Source organism: Neovison vison, chromosome 8 (assembly GCF_020171115.1).
Source record: "Neovison vison isolate M4711 chromosome 8, ASM_NN_V1, whole genome shotgun sequence".
NCBI lineage: Eukaryota > Metazoa > Chordata > Mammalia > Carnivora > Mustelidae > Neogale > Neogale vison.
This window is the reverse complement of record NC_058098.1, coordinates 30,382,989-30,403,678: the sequence shown is the minus strand read 5'-3', so window position 1 is coordinate 30,403,678 and position 20,690 is coordinate 30,382,989. Positions and strand designations below refer to the sequence as shown.

Here is a 20,690-nt window from a genome sequence, read left to right as displayed (position 1 = left end):
CCCCATTCAAACCAGCTCCACACACCCCCTGCTCTCTGTCCTCCCTGTCCAAATCCTGGCCTGCCAAGTCCCACGCAGCCAACAAACCCAGTCACTGCTCTCGGGTCTTAACAATGTACTAATTTAATGTTCACATCATTAAATAGACAATACTCTTATCTATTCTTATCCTCCTTTTACAAATGAAGAACTGAGACATGAAGAAGTCAAAGAGCTCCTAGGGTACATAGCCCAGATGTGGAGCCAGACATTCTGCCAACCCCCCACTCTGTAACCATCAGGCCAAGCGCCCTTTCCCACCCTCCAGCACTTCCTCCTTCCCCAGAAGGCTACTTATTTGTGTAACAAGGAAGTTTTATTCCGATATCTGATATGGAGTCAAGTAACAATGCTGAAGTTGGTAGACGTAAACCAGTGGGTGGTGGGCAGGGTCCGAGAGCCATAACCAAATGGATTCTTGTTCCTTTTCCCAACACAGACCAGCAGTGGCACCTGATCCCTCCCCGGGCTCTCCCCACTCCACCGCACTGGACAGAGGTGTTTGAGACCCTCGCCTGGCCTGTGGCCAGAGAGGAGTAAGGAGGTGCAGCAGATCCCCCCAGGCAGTCCCAAGAGGCGACCGCCGCCGTACTGCGCGCTCTGGTCCGCAGTCCGCAGATCCCGGGTGCTTGCTGCTCTCTGGCGGCCGGAGCCGGGAGCCCGGGAGCCCCGGGACCCGAGAATCGCGCCGTCTCCGCTCCGCGCGCCCAAGGGCACCAGCGAGTGACCGAGAGGCTGGGGAAAAGGGCGGGAGGAAGGGGGATGCGGCGGAGGGGAAAGGGAAGAGGCCCGCAAGGGGCGCGGGAAGGGGCGAGTTGCTGACGGCGAGAAGAGAGGGCGGTCGTGGATACCCGCGGCAGGGCAGGGGTGGCTGCCGCGGGGTGGGAGCGGGCGCCAGCGCCGCGACCCCTCCGGACCCCGGAATTGCTGCTTGCCTGACTTGCGCTGCCCTTTCTCCCAGCGCGTGGGGCGCCCCCTCCCTCCGCGCCGGCCGCCCCCTCCTCCTTCCCCGCGCTGCCCCTCCTCCGTCCCGCCCCCCGCGCCCGGTCGAGAGCGCCGCAGTGGCTTTGCCTGCACTGCCCGGCCCCTGAGCCGCCGCTCTGCCCGCTCGCCTGGGCACGCTCAGAGAGCAGCGTGCGTCTCCGGCCCCGGCTCTCCGGTCCGACTCCGCCGCCAGCCTCGGGAGCCCCGGCCGCTGCCCCGGCCGGCCCCGCTCCGCTCGCGGACAGCGGCGCTCGGCGCTACAGGAACTCGGGCAGGACCCCGACGGGACCCGCGCGCCGGGCTGCAGCCGGAGCCCCGCGGCTATGCCCGGGGCCCCTCTCCTGGCCAGCCGCCTGTCCTGCGCCCGGGCCCGGCCCCCGACGGCCGCGCGCTGAGATGACTTTCCGCGACCTCCTGAGCGTCAGTTTCGAGGGACCCCGCCCTGACAGCAGCGCTGGGGGCTCCAGCACGGGCGGCGGCGGGGGCGGCGCGGGCAGCGCGGCAGCCTCGGAGGGCCCAGCGGTGGGCAGCGTGCCGGGAGCCGCGGCGGGCGGCGGCGGCGGCGTGGTGGGAGCGGGCGGCGGCGAGGACAACCAGAGCTCCGCCGGGGAGCCTGGGGGCGCGGGCGCCGGCGGCGAGGTGAACGGCACAGCGGCCGTCGGGGGGCTGGTGGTGAGCGCACAGGGCGTGGGCGTGGGAGTCTTCCTGGCCGCCTTCATCCTCACGGCTGTGGCGGGCAACCTGCTGGTCATCCTCTCGGTGGCTTGCAACCGCCACTTGCAGACAGTCACCAACTATTTTATCGTGAACCTGGCCGTGGCCGACCTGCTGCTGAGCGCCACGGTGCTGCCCTTTTCAGCCACCATGGAGGTCCTGGGCTTCTGGGCCTTCGGCCGGGCCTTCTGCGACGTGTGGGCCGCCGTGGACGTGCTGTGCTGCACCGCCTCCATCCTCAGCCTCTGCACCATCTCAGTGGACCGCTACGTGGGCGTGCGCCACTCGCTCAAATACCCCGCGATCATGACCGAGCGCAAGGCGGCCGCCATCCTGGCCCTGCTCTGGGCCGTGGCCCTCGTGGTGTCCGTGGGGCCCCTGCTGGGCTGGAAAGAGCCCGTGCCCCCTGACGAGCGCTTCTGCGGCATCACGGAGGAGGCAGGCTACGCCGTCTTCTCCTCTGTGTGCTCCTTCTACCTGCCTATGGCCGTCATCGTGGTCATGTACTGCCGCGTGTACGTGGTAGCGCGAAGCACCACGCGCAGCCTCGAGGCGGGCGTCAAGCGAGAGCGCGGCAAGGCCTCTGAGGTGGTGCTGCGCATCCACTGCCGCGGAGCCAGCACGGGGGCTGCTGACGGGACGCACGGCCCGCGCAGCACCAAGGGCCACACCTTCCGCAGCTCCCTATCCGTGCGCCTGCTCAAGTTCTCCCGCGAGAAGAAGGCGGCCAAGACGCTGGCCATCGTCGTGGGCGTCTTCGTGCTCTGCTGGTTCCCCTTCTTCTTCGTCCTACCGCTTGGTGAGTGACCCGTCTCCCACCAGCCCCTTCCTTTGCTCCTTGAGCTTGCAGCTGTGCCTTCCCAGCACCCAGACGGGGATGGCCTTCCCAGGCGGAAGGTGACTCTCCACCTGGGCACACAAGGTTGACTTAGCAACCTCCCTGGTGTCTTGGGCAGGTGTGCTTTGCAAGCTTTGAACTTCTGTCCTTCCCCTCTCAATGGCCATGACAAGCCCAGGGTTTGTTTTCACACTCCCAAACCCCTAAATATAAGAGATCTGTGGCATGTGTGTGGATGTCTGCTCCATAGGATGTGGTCAACAGTGTACATGTTCCTCTAAATACCCCACCCAACACACACACACACACACACACATACACACACCCCACACATTCACAGACACAAATGCCAGCACCCAGTGGTGGGGTCAGAGTGCATGCTGGTGTCCCAAGCCCGTACCTCAGCAGGGACTCGAAGCCACCTGCTTTCTCCAGGAACTCATTCAGTTCCTGGCCAGGAGACCCTCCCTTTCTGGTGTCTGTGAATGCTCTGGGCTCTCACTTCTGAAATCTCTTCTTGTAGGTAGGGAGGGGGCTGTGTGGGATCAGAAGGAAGGGGATAGGGACAAATTATCAAATGCAAAGTTAATATCGTTCATCATTGCTTCTGACATTGACTGAGTCCTTTAGCTCTCTTGAGAACTTTCCTGTTTCTCTCAGCAGCTTCCCTGCAGTCCTGGGAGGTGGGCGGCTGTTCTCAGGGGCTTCGTCCCACCCCCTGAAGGTCCCTCCTGGAAACCTCGGGGCCGGGTCAGCATAGGGAGGAGAAGGGGAGCATCGTCTCTGGGGACATATTTGCCCTGAGTCATTTTTCCCATGGCTGCAACCTCGGCCGGCTCAACCTGGGCCTCCCCTGTCTTGCCCAGGCCTCGCTCCTTCCACACTGTGCAGCGGAGTCAGGAAGGGGACAACGGCTTCCCTCCTCCTCCCCTGCAGGCCCTCTCCACACAGCGACCATGGTGAACTTATATTATAAATTAGAGTGTTACTCTCCGCTAAAACCCCTCCATGCTTTCCAGCTGCCCTGGGAACAAAATCCAGACTCTCCACCATGGCCTGTGAGAGGGTGACCTTCAAATTTATTATTGTCCAAACCAAAACGAGACGTTATGAATATTTATGCTGGGATCCCAGGCACAAACCGGGACAGTGGGGCCAAACCCGAACATGTGCTTCCCCTCCTGGAAGGAGGGCCCCGGGTGATGGCCTCATGGCTTTGCTTCCCTGCCCCTTGCTTGTTGCATGCTTTGGCTTCTCTGACCTCCTTCCGGTTCCTTACCTACATCGAGCTCCTGCTCCTGCACTTCCCTCCATATCACCTGCCCTCCACAACCCCTCCTGGCTAACTTTAGGTCTCCGTTTAAATGTCCCCTCTTCAGAGAGGTCTTCCCTGATGCCTCAGCCTCCTTGTGTCCTTCTCTGGTCTCACTCCCTTGGGGCCCAAGTTTCTCTTTCTTTACTGTCTCCTGCGTGCTGCTTGTTTGGTGTCCCGCCCCTGCACTGGACCCAAAGCTCTTCAAGGACAGGGCCTGGGGTCATTTTCAAATCCACAGTGCTGGCACAGCGCCTGGCATATGAGGAGCAATGTGGCACAACAAGGACCACAGGCTCTGGCACCAGATAGCCTGGGTTCAAATTCCAGCTTTGCTCCGACTGGCTCTGGAATTTTGGGCAAGTTCCCGAACCTCTCTGTGCCTCTGCGTCCTCGTCTAGAAAATCAAGGTCACGGTGATGGTAGCAGGGCCCACCTGGGGACCCACCATGAGAATTCAGGAAGCTGCTGTGTGTAAATCTAACCATTGCTTGTCACGGGCTCCCTGCGAGCTAATGCTTTTGTAGTAGTCACTCTGAGTACATCGCTGACTTGAAAATCAGCCAGCCAGAGGCTGCTGTGAGGGTGTAGGGAGGCATGGACACTAAGCAACACACTTGGGGGCCAAGTAGGCAGGCAAGAGAAAGTCAGTGTGTCCCCACTCCTTTAGAAACCTGCCCCAGATTTAGTACCCTCCCCACAAAGCTCCCCACTCAGGATCCTTTCTCCCACCAACCAACCCCTGCCTTATCCATGCCCACCCATACCCCACCCTGGGTGCCCTCATTCCCCCCTGCCCCCCACTTCACACTGCCCCCCCGTAGGGAATGATGGAGCTGTGTACAGAAGGCCACCTCCCATAATGTTCTTTTTACTTCTTTTAAAATTTCCAGTTACAGAATGAAGCACAGATAACGAGAAAATGCTAGGCCGAGGGTCCCTGTACCCGTAATCACCCATACAGAACAGCTGTTCACATGTTCCCATATTTGCCTCAGATCCCTTTCTCTGTTTCTCTTTACAAAGACATAGAACACAGACAAAAGTAAGTTCCCTCCTGCGGTCCCTTCCTCCTCTGCTCCCTCCCTCCCCAGAGGTAAATTTGGATTCTGTCACCCCATTCATCTCTTTATACTCTTACCGCAAATATCTGTATCCATAGTAATGTATAGTATTGTCTTGTCTGCCTTTAGGATGTGTAGAATTGGCAGTATGCCATGCACACCGTTCTTCAGTTTGCCTTTCTCATGCAACATTACCTCGCTGAGATTTACCTGGGCTGGTTCACTGTAGCAGCAGTACAGTATTCCATTCAAGAATATTCCATGGGGTGTTACGCAGTCTTGTGCTGAGCATTTGATTTTTCATAGTTTTCACTGTTCTGGTCAACACTGCAAAGGGCTCCTACTGTTTTTATTTTTTGTTTTTGGGTTTTTTTGTTGGTGGTGGTGGGGGGGGTGTTTTGAGGTTTAGAGCATGCTCCTCTTCCAGGAAGTCATCCCTAAATTTCCATGGCCTTTGGCTCTTTTTCAATCCCTCCATCTCCGCTGCTCCTCACACTTGGCGTGCCCCCCTCCCCAGCGTATCCTTGTCTCTTCCTTCCTACCAGTCTGGTTTGTGCCCAGCCTCCTGAGCCCCAGAGCAGAGCCCAGGACCACGGGTGGCGCCGAATTGAGTGGAATCTGGCAACAGTGAGCAACCAGGACAGAGGCCAAGCAGGGAGACAGAATATTCCGATCTTGCCTCTGCCATGGTGTGGCTGGGAGGGCGGTGCCTGCAGTGGGGGTGGCAGTGGCTTGAGGGCTGTGCAGAAAGGAGAACCAGCCAGGAGGTCCTGAGACACCCCCAGCACTGGGCACAGGTCTGGGAGAAGGGAAGTTCCTTTGAAGGAGCAGGGACAATTCAGAGCACCAACTCTGGGGAGGAATGTGGAATCCAAGGGGCTGGCATATGCTGGTATGGGAGTGCCAAGATATGCAGGGTGGAGGAGGTTGAAACCTTAGATAAAGGGGACCAAGAAGGGGGTGGTTGCCGAAGCAGGAGCACGGGGACAGAAAGAGGATGAAGGGACAAAGAGAAGAGCGGGGCTAGGGGTAGAGCTTTGGGGAGCACCCACTTTGAAGGAACCAGAAAGAGGTCGAGAAGGGGGCCACCAGAAAGAGTGGCATCTCCCTCCTCCTGGACCCTTGTTCCCAGGCCAGGTGTGATGAGCACCAGAGGTGGAGAGCTTGAGAAAGAGCAGTGTGTGCCAGCCAGGGCTATAGCCCATGGAAATGAAGGCACCTAGTAGGGCCACAACCCAAGGGTTGTCCAACAGACCCAGGGTGCCCCTCCCCGCTTGTCCACACTCAAAACCAAGAAGAAGCATGAGCCACAGCAACAGTCTGTCACCTGTCTGACCCTGAGGCGCCAGTCAACAAGGCCAGGAAGGAAGGTATTGGCTCCTTCCCGGGCACCCAGGGAGCTGTGTGTGGATGCAAGAGGCGTCACTTGCCCTCATGAGGGGGTCCCCACCTGCCTGAGCCATTCACTCCATCAGCGTGCCCACGCCCCCTGGTGTGCCCAGGACAGCCCGGTTATGCCTGCCGAATGGTATGATTACTAGCAATGCTTCCCTTTCACCCTCAAAGGTGTTCCAGGCTGAATGACAGAATATAGGGTCACCAATCCTTGGGGCCTTTGGAGGAGGGGCTCTGGGCAGCCCTTCCCAAGACAGACAGGCAGCCCCTGCTCTCACCTCAGCAAGCTGACGTGGAACTGGGTGCCTTAGAAAATCACAGGATGTCGTGTAAAAGTCCCTTCTGACACCTAGAGGAACCCAATCTTACAGAATGCACATATGGAGAGGGGCAGCAGTTCTGGCCTGCAGACTTCCCTGGGGAAAGGGAGTTTGGTAGGGGTGCGGCAGGTGGGAAGCGCCCCTGATGAAAGCCTCTGCACTTCGTGCGGGAGGTCTCTCACCCCCAGAGGTCTGGGCCAGCCTTTGGGGGCAGAAATCCCTGTGAGCAAGAGGGGAACAGAGAAACTGGGGAGAAACCTTGCCCCAGCAAGTGCTCATCTGCACAAGAGCTCCCTTCCTCTCCCAGGCACCTCCAGACGCATCTTCTCTTGCGGCTGTCATGGCAGTGACACTTCACTGCATCAGGCTCAGGTGCTCCCTTAGCCATCCCCAGAGGTGGACCTGTCCCCTGGAGCACACACACACACAGACATGACAGCCCCCCCCTCATTTATTCCTGGCCTGCACTCCAAGCTCCCTTCCATTGGGCAGGTCACTGAGCCTGATTGGCCTCTGAATGTGCTCGCTCGTGCAAAGTAGCCTCAGAGGCTCACAGCCCATGGCGCCCTCCCAAACATGCCTCAAGGTGGGCAAGCTGTCTGGAGGCTGATGTCAGAAGTCCCGGGACAGCCCAGCTGCTATCCCAGACCCCACATCTAGCCATCTGTGAGCCATACCTGGACATTCTTCCCGGCCGGTCAGGCTCGGCCCTGTGATATCGCCACCCTGCCCACCCCTGGATTTAGTTAGGGGCTCCTTCCTACTCCCCAAATATTCTGTACATGCTTTGATCACAGGACATTGTAATTGCTAGTATTCTTACACATATCACAAAGCGGCAGGACAGAGGAAACTATACACATACGGACTTAGAAAAGTAGGGGGGCCTGTCGCCTGGGAGGCATGAAGTGGAGAGTCCATGGCAAGAGGAGTCCCGAGATGAGACAGGATGCCATTAACAGGTGGAGTAAATAAATTGTGCTGTGTTGTTAAATTTGCTGTACCACTATACAGCTAGGAAAAATAACGCAATGTGGATGGATTTCAGGGACACTATGCTGGACCAGCTGAGCCAGATCTGAAATTAAAAGCACACAATCTACACTATTCTCTGGATACGAAGTTCAGAAACCAGCAAAACTAGTTGATGGTTAAAGTCAGGCTGGTGGGTATACGTATTGGCTGGAAGAGGGAGCAAAGAAACCTTCCGAAGGGTTGAGAATGTTCTAGATCTTGGTCTGGGCAGGGACTACATTAGCATGTGCATATATAAGTCATCAAGCTATACTCTTAAAACTTTATAACTTGACTGTCATAATCCGATGCCTGAATTAGAAAGAGAGAAGGCGGGAGGAGGCAGAAGACAGGCTTTAGCCACGCCGAGGAGTCGGTGTCCAGACTGGCAAACACGCGTGGGCAGCCGGCTAGAGGGGGTCGATTCCTCATGCGTATCTGAGCGTTGGCCAAATGCCAAAGGACTCCTCTGCAAATGTTCCCTGAGGTCACGTGGGGGTCTACAGTCACAGGGGGACTGGTAAGGGATGCTTGGTGGCAGGTCCTCAGCAATGCCATTAAATATCTCCTGGCTCGAAAGCCTGAAAAAAGGGCTGGCATCACATCTCCTAACTGTGCCTTTGTGACACCTGGCACATAGTAGGTGCTCAGTAAACATGTGTAGAAGGCAGAAGTGGTGGATCCCACAGCCTCTTCACATCCCCCCATGCCAAGGGTCTGAGTGGTAAAGCACAGTACGCTCTTTCTTTTTGGTTTTCTTTTATTCGGATAAGAACACTTAACCTGAGTGCTCGCTTCGGCAGCACATATACTAAGAACACTTAACCTGAGATCTACCCTCTTAACAAGTTTTGACATGTACAATGGTACAATGCACTGTGTTAGCTGTAGACACAGTGTTGAATAGTAGAGCTCTGGAATGTATTCATCTTAAGTGAAAGTTCATTTATTTTTTTTTATTTTTTTAAAGATATTATTTATTTATTTGACAGAGGTCACAAATAGGCACAGAGGCAGGCAGAGAGCGAGAGGGAGAAGCAGGCTCCCCGCTGAGCAGAGAAGCCCGGTACGGGGCTCGATTCCAGGACCCTGGAATCATGACCTGAGCCGAAGGCAGAGGCTTTAACCCAGAGCCACCCAGGTGCCCCTGAAACTTCATTTATGCTGATGGATCAGAAGCTCCCTAGTCCCCCTCCCTCCAGCCCCTGCCATTGCTCTCTCTGATTCCAAGGACCCAGCTTCCATAATGTCAACCCAAGCCCAGCCTTGGTGCATCCCAACCTCCACCCACCATCCCAGCACTGAGGATTATTCTGTTTTGTCTTATTTTGTTTTTGAGGGTTATTTTGAAGAACATCCAGAAGCCTTTTCAGTTCATCTATAAATTCTTCAATATACATTTCTAGAACACAAGACGTTTTTTCGAAAAAATAACCACAACCCATTATAACACATAGAAATAGTTGTTTAAGGGCAAATATGGTCTTCGTAGTGTTCAGATGTTGCCAGTCACGTCATAAATGTATCATTTGTTTGACTCAGGATCTGAGAAAGGTGCCTGTGTTGCATGTGGTTGATTTGCTCACTTGGTCTCTTTAATTGGTAAGATTCCCCTCCTCCCACCTTTTCCTTGCAATTTACTTAGTGAAGAAACCAGATCATGTGTCCCGAACAGGTGCCCACAGTCTAGAGTCTGTGTCCCCGTGGGGCCATTCAGTGTGTCCCTCTGGTCCATGTACTTCCTGTGAACCGGCTCGATCAGAGCAAGCTTCAGTGTTTGGGCCAAGAATTCTTCCCTTTTGTGCTGTTACGAGTGGTCAGCGGCCCTGGTACCTGATAAGACGTCTCAGGTTCTGCTCATACTTCTCTTCCCCCAGACCCTACAAGCAGCCATTTCTTCAAAGAGCCTCGGTCCCTTTTAGTGGCAAATGATCATTTAGAGATCACCGTCTGAGCTCTCAGCTGCTCAGTGAGACTGAGTTGGCCCCTGAATTAGCAGACAGAGCTAGTACATTTTATTTTTTTGTAGTAAAAAAAAAAAAAAAAAAAAATACACCACTGACGGGATGTACCTAGGAGCCGCCCCTCCGCCCACATCCCCCCAACAGCAGAAGGACATCCAGGGCCAGACAAATAGTTCTCTGCAAGCCCCACAGAGTTCATGAGTCCTAAGGCAAACACGGGGGCACAGGATTTCTGATCTATTCCCAGTCCATCTTGAGCCAGAGTATCCGTTGATTACCTCTCACCGTGGAAAACTGGCACTGCAAGGAATTCAAGAGAATTGGCTTGACACAGCTGGCCCCATGGTGCCCTCACATCACCCCTTCATGCTCTCACAATCCATCAGAGACCAGGCCCCTAGGGCGGTCACCTCTTCCTGACAGCCTTCCATGATTGTGCCCACTTCAAAATGACCTTATCTCCTACCACTCTCCCCTTCCCCTTCTCTGTTCCAGTGATCCCAACTTCTTGGTTGTCCTCCAACATCTCAGGTTCCCTGTTGCTTCAGGGCCTTTGCACATGCCCTTCCACTGTCTGGCATTCTTTTTCCTCACGTTGATGTGTGGCTCAGTCCCCCCTCGGGGTCTTTAGGTCTCAGCTCAAGTGTGCTTGATTAGAGAGGTTTATTTGACCCTTGACAGTATAGCAAAGAGGTTTGCCGGCAGCAGATGTCCCAGGCTCTCTTGGCAGAGGAACTACTGAGCTTCAGAGTCAGAGCCACTGAGCAAGCAGTTGAGAGAAGGGGAGAGAGAAAGGCAGCATGGGGTGGGGAATTCCTTCTCTCCCAGCCCTACTGGTGAGAAGACACCTGACTATCCAGGAGAATGTGGTATTTCTAACTGCACTCTATCTCTCCGGCCAGAGAGAAAGGCTGCCTGTGAATAGAAAAGTCCCCAGTGATGGAATGGGTGGGAAAGGGGCAGGCTGGGGTGCAGCCTGATATTTCATGGTCGGCTGCAAGTTATGAGCAAGCCTGGCTGTGAATTCTGACATTCTGCCAAGAACAAGTTCCCTTCTGGTGGTGCCAGAAGAAAGCTGTTAATCACACAGCCCGCCCCATGGCTTCACAACTGTCATTCCCCAGCGAGGCTCGGCCAGCTTGGCCGCCTCTAGCCTAACCAGCATCTCAGTAGCATCTCCATCTCCTAGACCTGGACATCTCTGGTCCTTAGGCGTAGAGACTGGCTTGGGGATCATCAAGGCTGCAAACATAAGTCTCACGGGCTGCCTCAGTTTCCCCAACAATGTGTGGGCCTGGTTGGCCCAGACACCATGCCACAGAATGAGCCTACCTGTTGACATAGGAGAGAGGCTCTGCCTTTTGTGGCTAGTGGCTACCCAGCCCCCCTTAACATTAGGTTAGACTCCTGACCGAGGCGCCCCAATGTAGGAAATGGGGGAAAGCAGATGGGAGCAAGACTGATAGGACACTCGCATGAGAGCAAGGCCGAGAAGAGAGAAGCAAGCAGGAGTTGGGTCTGTGCTCATCCCCCACCTGTGTTCTTACTACTCCTCACAGGTGCCTAGAGGTGATCCCTCAGCCTCCGCTGAGGGTCAGGCACCTGTGTTAGAGGCTGGGATGAAAACAGCCATCAGTTTCATTGCTGCCTTCAAGAAACTGATCATCTAGGAGGGTAGATGGAGCAGTAACAAATTTTATTAAAATGCGGGCTTGCATAAAAGAGCAGGTAACCCAGGCTTGATGGGGAGGACGCCAGCCCCAAGGCTCGAGGGCTGGGAAGGACGAAACAGTTGGGGCCAAGCAGAAAGGCAGAAGGAGCCCAGCCCACTGTGGGAGGACCTGCTCGAAGCTTCATCCCTCAGCTTGTGTCCAAATCTGGAGGGGAGCGCAGACAGCACTGGGTTCTAAAAAGCCTTGACTGCAGGGGCACCTGGGTGTCTCAGTGGGCTAAGCCTCTGCCTTTGGCTCAGGTCGTGATCTCAGGGTCCTGGGATCAAGCCCCGCATCGGGCTCTCTGGTCAGCAGGGAGCCTGCTTCCTCCTCTCCCTCTGCCTGTCTCTCTGCCTACTTGTGGTCTCTCTCTCTCTCTCTCTGTCAAATGAATAAATAAAATCTTAAAAAAAAAAAAAACTTGACTGCAACTGCAACACAAGAAAGCTTGGGGTTAGTCCTCAGACCCGCTGGAAGCCACTTGCAGTTTTCAGAGGTTTAAGGAGAGAAACCAATTTTAGAAAAAACCTCCAGCAGCTGTGTGCGGGAGTGGAGAGGCCACAGGACCCTTGGGGGCCATCGCAGCCATGCAAACAAAATGAGATGCCAGGCTAAGCAAAAGCCTCAGGAATGAGGTGAAGGGAAGGACCCTGCTAGAGACAAAATCGAAGGCACCTGGCATTATGGCCAGTTGTACACGGAGAGTAGAGAAGAGGGACTCACTGAGCAAACTCGGCAAGTGTCCAGCACCTACTGTGTGTTCAGTGTGCTCAGGAGGGCTTCAGGGCCATAGGAGTGTAGTGCCAAGCAAAACAGGCACAAGTGCTGCCCTAGGGACTTGGCCGCAGACAGAGATGCTGGACAAAATGAAAACTCAAACAGTATGGGAGGAGGCGGGTAGGTGCCACGGAGAGCAATAGCCCCAGTTGAGGGGGATGGGAAGTGCTGGGGTGGGGGAGGGCAATTCGATTTTACGTGAGAAGCCAGGGAGACCTCACTGCAAAGGTGAGCACACGAGCCTTGTGGATATCTGGGCAAAGAAGATGATGAGGAAAAGCAAGTGCAAAGGCCCTGTGGTGGGAGTATGTCTGGCATATCCAAGAAGTAAAATGGAGGGCAGTATGGCTGGAATAGAGTCAGGGGGTTAGGAAGGGAGGATGGCAGAGGGGTTGGGGGGCCACATGTTGAGCTGTGTAGGTTGTAGGCTTTTACTGGGAGGGGGAAGGGTAGCTCTTAGGGGGTTTTGGAACCTAAGGAGTGACTTGATCCATTTTTTTTAAGATTTTATATATTTATTTTACAGAGAGAGATTACAAGAGGGCAGAGAGGCAGGCAGAGAGAGCCTTTGACCTGAGCCAAAGGCAGAGACTTCAACCCACTGAGCCACCCAGGCGCCCCATCCATTTATATTTTTAAAGAATTGCTCTAGCTGCTGGGTTGAGGATAAAAAGCAGGGTGTACACACGGGGAGGAGGGTAACTATTGAGTTCTGACCTTGCGTCCTTCCTCTCTGTCCTCAGTGACTCCTTTCTGTAACCACTACCCTCATCATTGTTCTGCAAACATGCCAGGGCCACGGCAGGGCCTTTGCACTGGCTATTCTCACTGCCTGAAAAGTTTTTCCCCCCAATGTGTCCACATGCTCTATTCAGCCCTTTCCTCAAATGTGATATCCTCAGCAGGATGTCCTGCTTTCCTGGCCACCTTATCCAAAATCTATCCCACCCCACACAGACACACAAATACACACCTCCTATCTTCTTTCCCTGCTTTACTTCTCCTTATCATATTTAATTATCTGATATGTTTGCATTTTCCTTGTTTATCCCATGTCTTGCCAGCCTTGCCTAGTGAAATGTAAGCTTCATGAGGTCAGGGTAAGTGTGACATGGCAGTAGACACCCAAGTGGAGAGGTCCAGGAGGCAGTTAGACCTGAGTCTGGGGAGAACCGTCCGAGCTGGAGATAGAACTTATGGGCATTATCATCTGAAGTTGGTATTTAAACCCATGAGCTGGGATGAAATCACCAGGAGAATGTGAAGGGAAGAGATTCCAGACTTCAGAGAAGGGCACTCTTCCATTTAGCAGTGGGGATGTGCAGAAGCAGCAGCAGAGGGCATGGCTACAGAGTAGAAAATCCAAGAGTGTAGCACCTTGGGAGATGCGATGGCACCGGGTGAGACGAGAGGAGTCGGTGGGGGAGGGGGTGGATGAGAGCTGTGTTCGCAGGACAGGAGGAGCAGGGCTCTACAGCAGAGCAGCGAAAAGCAGGTGGGGAAGGGAAGTAGGCAGGTGTGGGCAGAAAAGAGAGAGGGGATGAGGTTGTAGCCCGAGACCCAGGGGAGAGGGTACAGCTGGGACAGGGGCACGCTTGAAGGGGACCGATGGATGGAGCGTACCACCACACAAGGAGGCATGCTGACCTTGGGCAGGAGAAACCTCCTTCTTACCAAGGAGGCGAGGTGAGGAAAGCTTGAGCAAGTGCGCAACTTCTTGGCTGCTCTTTCCTCTGTGAAATGGGAAGTGATCGGCGGCTCCGGAAGAGGTGAAAGGGTGGAATAAAGGCTCAAGGAGATGGTGCTGGACTTGGGGAAAGCAGGCTGAGGGTGAGGAGCAAGGTCCCTGGAAGCCCCAGACAGAGCTGAGTTCGGGAACCCTAACATATTCAGGGAGTGGGTAAATCACTCCAGAGTTCAAGTCTGGGTGAATACGTACAGCCCAAATCCAGAAGGATGTGGACATGGGAGGGTTGAAAAGGGAACGTGGGGGGAGTGGTGAGTGACTAGGAGACTCAGCTAAGCAGGGATGATAGGAGAAATCCAAGGGCTGGCAGAAGGTCCAAGTGCAGATAAGAAAGAGAGGACGAGAAGCTGCAGTTGCAGTGGAAAACGGGTTTTAAGTGAAGAAAGGAAATGCTCAGGTTTATCTTTCAAGAGCCGCCCCCCCAGGGGCGTCTGGGTGGCTTAGTTCGTTGGGCATCTGACTCTTGGTTTGGCTCAGGTCATGGTCTCACGGGTGGTGGGATCGTCCCACATCAGCTCCAAGCTCGGCTGCTTGGAGACTTTCTCCCTCTGCCCCCTCTCCCCTCTCTTTCTCTCTCCAAGATAGAGGAGTAAATCTTTAAAAATAAAAATAATAAAAGGATTGTTTTTATAATCCTATAATTAGACCAGGGGGTGGCATAAAGGGGGGAGGGTCCAGGACCAATAGGAGTTGGTGATGGATGGGATGCCGGGTGTGACAGAGAGAGGGGTTGGAATGTATGAAGCGCCAATGATGAGCCAAGTACATGTGGAGAGCTTACCATTTAGAGATGAGATAGGCATGCGGTGCCTGACTGGCTTATCTGGGAGGACCATTTGACTCTTGATCTCAGGGTCATGAGTTCAAGCCCTACATTGGGTATACAGATTACTTAAATAAATAAACATTTTTTTCTTTTAAAAATAAAGTAGACAGGAAAATGATAGTCGCCTGCTATGTTCTTGGCACTTAGATGCGAGAAGATGTGCTATAGGGAAAGTACCCCTAACTGTGGGGTTGGGAAGGGTGGTGTGCAGAGGGCTTCCAGGTGGAGGTGTCGCTGGAGCTAGTGCTAACAGGTGGAAGGAGGCAGTACAATCCGGGAAGAGCAGGAGCAAAAGCATCCAGGCAAGCCTGGGGAGGCCACTGTGGTCAGAGGGCGGCGAGAAGTCAGCGCAGCCATTCAGCTGATGCACAGGAAGATGAAAGACTGCTGAGGGAAGTAGGAGCCATAAGAGAAAGGGGAGCGAGGGTGTGAAGCCCGGAGCCAGAGGAGCGGTGGGAGGCTAAGGGAGGCTGCCCCACACAGGCCTCTGTTTCCAGTGACAGCTGCCAAGTTGAGTTAGCGGGGCTGGGCTTTCTGCTGGCAGGGAAGGCTGTGGGAGAGGGAGCCAGGTCAGGGCAGGAAAGGGGGCTGCCAGGCACTGAGAGACAGAGGCCTTGTCTCAGAGCCCCCAACTGCTCATTGGGGCTTTCCTGTAGCTGGGCTCAGAGGCTGGCACAGGTGGGTGCCAGGCCGCTGGAGAGAGAGGAGAAGGCATATAGGCAAGGTTGGCCTAAGTAACCACAAGTCAGAGGGGTTGGGGGAGCAGAAAGCTGGGAGTGGCCAAAAAGGGGCTTGTCCACTGATGACCCCACGGCTGGGTGGCATTGCAGGGACAATGCCCATGCGCCAAGGGCCCATCCTCAGGGGTCTCGGGGCAGCTCCCCATTTCATCTATGCGTGCCAAGGGCAGGGATGGGTTCACAGCCCTCTTGGAGCCCAGAGGTCTTGGCCAGAGGTTCAAGCTAAGCACATGGAACACCAGATGCTGTCAGTGTCCCCTCCATGCCATCCCCTGGACCTTCAGGCCACATCAGCCAATTTCCATCCAAAAACCTGCCCGCCTCCACCCACACAAACTCTCATCATCCACGCACACAGCAGGCAGGAAGCGTGGGAAATGAACACCTCAGGGAGCAGCACAACCCGTGCCTGATGAATGAGGATGTAGACACCCTGCCTCCCTCACCCACCCTGGTGGGACCACTCTGAGGTTCCTGGACTTCCTGGTGTCCCAGAGCTCCCAGTGGCATTGCACCCCAGTTGCTCACAATGAGCAACTTGCCCTTGAATCCTTGTCTTGGGGTCTGCTTCCAAAGCCCAAAGTAAGGCAAGAAGCTCAGCAGGACAAGGAAGAAAATCTGGGGGCAGGAAGTCTGAGTGTGGATCCCAGGTCTGCAGCAAGCTTCTGCACAGGTTGCTTGAGCATAAAATAGAACAGTGTTTATTATGGCTGAGGGCATCCTCACAATATGCTGTGTCGCCCACAAATCTGAGCAAAAACCACGCCGATAACAGCACTGTTCGGCCGGCTCCGGGCTTGCAGCTGAACGCATAGTCCACTGATTTGTCATCCTGGGCTAAATATAAAAGAACCGTGGCCTGAGTCAGAGTTATTTTCAGCACTGTGTCTTACTTTGCGGCCACCGAGGGATGCTATTCAGAGGGCCACCTTCCTGGGGGCTGAAGTCAACACTGGTGGCCCCCAGGGCCAGGGACAACTGTCTAACTCCGCTCCCAGGGGGAAGTTGCCTCCTCAGCATATGCTGACAGATGCCCCCACCTCCTCCAAACCCACCAGGTCTTGGCTTCTGTTTTTGGCTACTCTCCAGATCCGGGAACTGGTCTCTTCCTGGGGCGGAGCTGTCCTCCCTCAAAAGCCACCCAAGAGGGAGAGGGGAAGTAAAGCAACACTAGTGTTTATTAAGAGCCTGCGAAGTTTCTGCGCCCTGAAATGCGTGAATCTTCACAACGTCCCTTCCAGAGAACTGTTACTGGATTTCGCAGAAAGCGTGAGACTTGCTCAGGGCTGCGTGACTGCGGTCTCAATGGCCTGTGCCTCGTGACGCTGGGCAACTCTCCTTCTGCCACTGCCACCGCCACCGTGGGTCTTGGCACCAAGAATTCTCTATTTGGTAGGAGGTGGGTGATGGGCAAGTGCTCCCAGGTCAGAGAGAGGGTCATGGTGCCTCTGCCCCCTCAATAGGGGACCTGCTTTCATTTCTCTGGGGGCCAAGGGAGGAGAGAGCATGGCCCAAGATTTGTCAAGGCCCCCTGGCCCTGGCCCACTCAGTCTCACGGGCACCTGCAACTTTTGCCCCTGGTGGGATGTCCCTGTCACCGTCCCCTCCCCCGCGGCTGCTGAGGATGTGAGAACGAGAGTGGCTTTGGCTTTCTGCGTCATGCATGCCCTTGCGTTTTGTCGGGTGCCTTTTGAAGACATGACCCCCTCAGGTCAGTGATAGGGATGACAGGGGAGAAGTGGGCAGGGAGGAGGATCTTTCTGACAGAGCTCAGGTCCTAGTGTACGCACCCCTACCTGCCTGGCACTCAGTTCCCTCAAAGCTATCCCTAGAAGCCCTCCCTGACCACATCCCCTGGGATGGCCCCACTGACCTCCGTTCCAACAGCCATGGGCATTGTGTTTACTGAGGCTTAATTCTAGGCTCTTGTCTCTCACCTGCTTGAAAACATCCATGGCTCCCAACTACCCACAAATACATGTGGAAATTCCCAGCACTTCAGGCCCTTTACCATCTATCCCAAATGATGTTGTTCTTGGTGTATCCCACAGGACATTCCCAGGCCCCCAACTTGTATTCCTCTTGCCCACCTGTCCCCTCCTCTGCTGTCTCCCTCTGTCCCTCCTCAACTCACCACACTCCTGTCCATCCTCTGAGAACCCTGGAAGTCCCCCAGGCCTCCATGCTGAGGACTACCATCACCTTATCTTCATTTCCTTGATAGTTTATGCACATGGGTGCTCAGGGAATGCGGCCATGCTTGATGTGAGCCCAGCACAGTGCCTGACATGGGGCACGCCTTGGTCAACATTTAATTCAAAGGCGCTTACCTTTTAGTGCCACAGACAGCCCTGCGCATCTGGCAAAGCTTGGCAGGGGGCCCTTCTCAGGGTTATGCTTTCAAATGCATAAACTAAAATACAAGAAATTGCAAAGAAAACTGATTTGGTCGAACACGTCACAATATTTGTGAATGAAATCTGTGAGTTAGTAAGTCACTTGCTTCTAGGTTAGGGCAGTAAAAGGATCTAGGGGTGCGTTCGGATGTCTGTCATTTCCAAATAGTGAGCAGCGTGGACAGCGTTTCAAAGCATCTGCAACAACTGAATGTGACAGGAAAATATCTGGCAGGAACTGCTCATAGCAGGTCGAATCCTAGGAAACTGCCAATCTTGCACCCGTTTTGAGCTCCAAGAACCGTGATTGCATATGGCTCGGTCTCCTCCTGCACAGGTTTGTTGCCGACACTCGTCTTGAGGGAAATGAACAGTATCGGGTAGAAGTGAGTAAAATGGAAAATGATTTTTCCTCATCCAAGTTCATGGACCCCTCGAATTATATCAGGGACCCCTTGGGAAGAAAGACCTTGAGAGACCCGAGTTCACGACGCCTTAGCGTCAAGGGACTACCTAGGCTTCCCTCTCCCCAAGCCTCTGTCTAACAGGCGTGACTCTGCCCTCCCCTTCCTCAGGCTCCCTGTTCCCGCAGCTGAAGCCGTCAGAGGGCGTCTTCAAGGTCATCTTCTGGCTCGGCTATTTCAACAGCTGTGTGAACCCGCTCATCTACCCTTGCTCCAGCCGCGAGTTCAAGCGCGCCTTCCTCCGCCTGCTGCGCTGCCAGTGCCGGCGTCGCCGGCGCCGCCGTCCCCTCTGGCGCGTCTACGGCCACCACTGGCGGGGCTCGACCGCGGGCCCGCGCCCTGACTTTGCTCCCGGCCCCGACGCCGCGCCCCCTGGGGCCCCGCTGGCCCTCACCGCGCCCTCGGCCCCCGGCTCTCCCGACACGCCGGAGGCGCAGGCTCCCGTCGCCGGTCGTCGAAAGCCGTCCTGCGCCTTCCTCGAGTGGCGGCTGCTCGGGCCGTTCCGGAGACCGACCACCCAGCTGCGTGCCAAGGTCTCCAGCCTGTCGCACAAGATCCGCGCCGGGAGCGCGCGCTCAGAGGCCGCCAGCACCCTGCGGGCGGAGGTGGAGGCGGTGTCCCTGGGAGTCCCCCACGACGTGGCCGAGGGCGCCACCTGCCAGGCCTACGAACTGGCGGACTACAGCAACCTCCGGGAGACTGATATTTAAGGACCCTGAGCGAGGCCGAGGAGTGTGCTGGGGGAGGAGAAAAGGGGCTGCGGGCGGGGGAACGGGTGTAGGGGGCGGTGAGGGAGGCTGGCTTTGTTCAAGAGGCCCCCGGCCGGATCAGGGACCGGACACTGATCAGGGTGGCTGCTCTGGGGCCTCCCCGAGGAACTGAGGCGGGGAAAACGTGAAAAGTTGTGGCACCCTCCTGGACACGGGTGCCTGGAGCTCCTCCTTTTGGAGGAAGGGGCCGCGGGTTCCGGGGGGGCCCTTTGCTCCCAGTCGTTTGAGAAACACTGCCCCATCCATGCCCTGAACCCTGGACAGACAGCCTCAAGTGTGGCAAGGCAGGCCCACCCCTCCTCTTGGGGGAGAAGGGGCGCAAAGGCCCTGCCTGGTTGTCCCCAGTCCTCCCCTAGGGAAAAAGTCAGTGGGACCAGGGCTTCTCAAAGGACATAATTTCTCCTTCCTGCCTGGAGGAATTCAGTGGACCTGATGCCACCATCAATTTCATGGCAGATTGGATGACTGTCCTACAAGCCTGTTGTATTTACCCATGGACCCACTCCCCCTACAGAGGCTCCTCCACTCATACCCCATCACCTGGCCCTGCCCCTCATTATCTCCCAAGGGCCTTACTGTTTACACTCTGTACATAGTGCCTGTGCCCATCACTTCTTGCCGGGATCTGGAGCCATCCAATGGGGAGAGTTTTATTTGTCATTTTGAGACATATTTATTGGTAAGAGTACTTCTATTTTGTCCAAACTGTGCAAACAGTCCCTCTTTAGCTTGTAAACCCATAAAGAACCACCCTTTTTTTTTTTTTTTTTCCTGAACTCCTTCAAATTCTAAAGCCCCACAAGAGGATAGATTGGGTCTGCATTCACCTTTCTAATTTCAACTTAACTCTCTCTTTAACTGATGGCTGCTATCCTCTGGGACTTTCAGCATGACCAAAGGACTCAGGGGTTTTGTTGGCTTTTAAAATTTACATGATTCGTCTTGGGAACCAAATAGTAATCGTAAGCATAAGTTTTTGTTTTTGTCAGTCTCCCCAGATGAAACTGTGATGCCCTGAGGGCCTCCGTGAGGAAGGTGGCCATCAGTTAAATGGGTGGAACGTGAAAAAATATACAAGCCCAAGTAGACAAGTATACATGGTGAGCGAGAGAACACCTACCTAAACCATGCTTGTTGGTTTTGAGTGAAATGTCCAACACTTGCTGCATTCTCAAGAGATTGCAGGTAATTCAGTCTTCAGCTGGATAACATCAACCACATACATACAGTCAGAGTGGGGTTGGTGACTGTGATCCAGTGGAAAGCTGGTTAGGTGATACCCCAGGGTGTCTGGAGTAGGAAGGTTCTAAAACTGGAAGAGCCAGTTGCTGGGGCCAACATGGACCAATATTTTGAACCAGAAGTTTCCATCCTGTACTGAGGAAGTCATCCGTTTGGAAGGTCACCACAATTTTTAGACCTCTCATCCAATTTTATAAGGTAAAAAGATAGCCAAGAGCAGACATTTCCTACTGTGAGTCTGCAGCAGGTTCTAGACTTTCAGGACTTGCATCCCCCCAAGGCACAGGAAGGACAGTTTAAGGCAGATGCTGGGAATATAATGCACACCCCAAAAAAGGGCCCACTTTATAGCACATTGACCACCCTAAAGCT

The 20,690-nt window shown here is 54.8% G+C and overlaps 1 protein-coding gene across 1 annotated transcript; it reads left to right on the top strand.

Moving 5' to 3' along the window:
• The first annotated feature begins 1,419 nt into the window (after positions 1 to 1,419).
• On the top strand, positions 1,420 to 19,070 carry ADRA1D (adrenoceptor alpha 1D). The gene is made up of 2 exons (XM_044263396.1): positions 1,420 to 2,536; positions 18,418 to 19,070. The coding sequence occupies exons 1-2, from the start codon at positions 1,420 to 1,422 to the stop codon at positions 19,014 to 19,016; spliced, it is 1,716 nt and encodes a 571-aa protein (XP_044119331.1). The 3' UTR covers positions 19,017 to 19,070.
• The last annotated feature ends 1,620 nt before the right edge of the window (positions 19,071 to 20,690 follow it).

Bases quoted from the DNA above. Each gene is read 5' to 3' on its own strand.
- ADRA1D (XM_044263396.1), top strand. From the start codon at position 1,420: ATGACTTTCCGCGACCTCCTGAGCGTCAGTTTCGAGGGACCCCGCCCT. The intron at 2,537-18,417 runs GTGAGTGACCCG...CCCCTTCCTCAG, and splicing joins CTTCTTCGTCCTACCGCTTG to GCTCCCTGTTCCCGCAGCTG.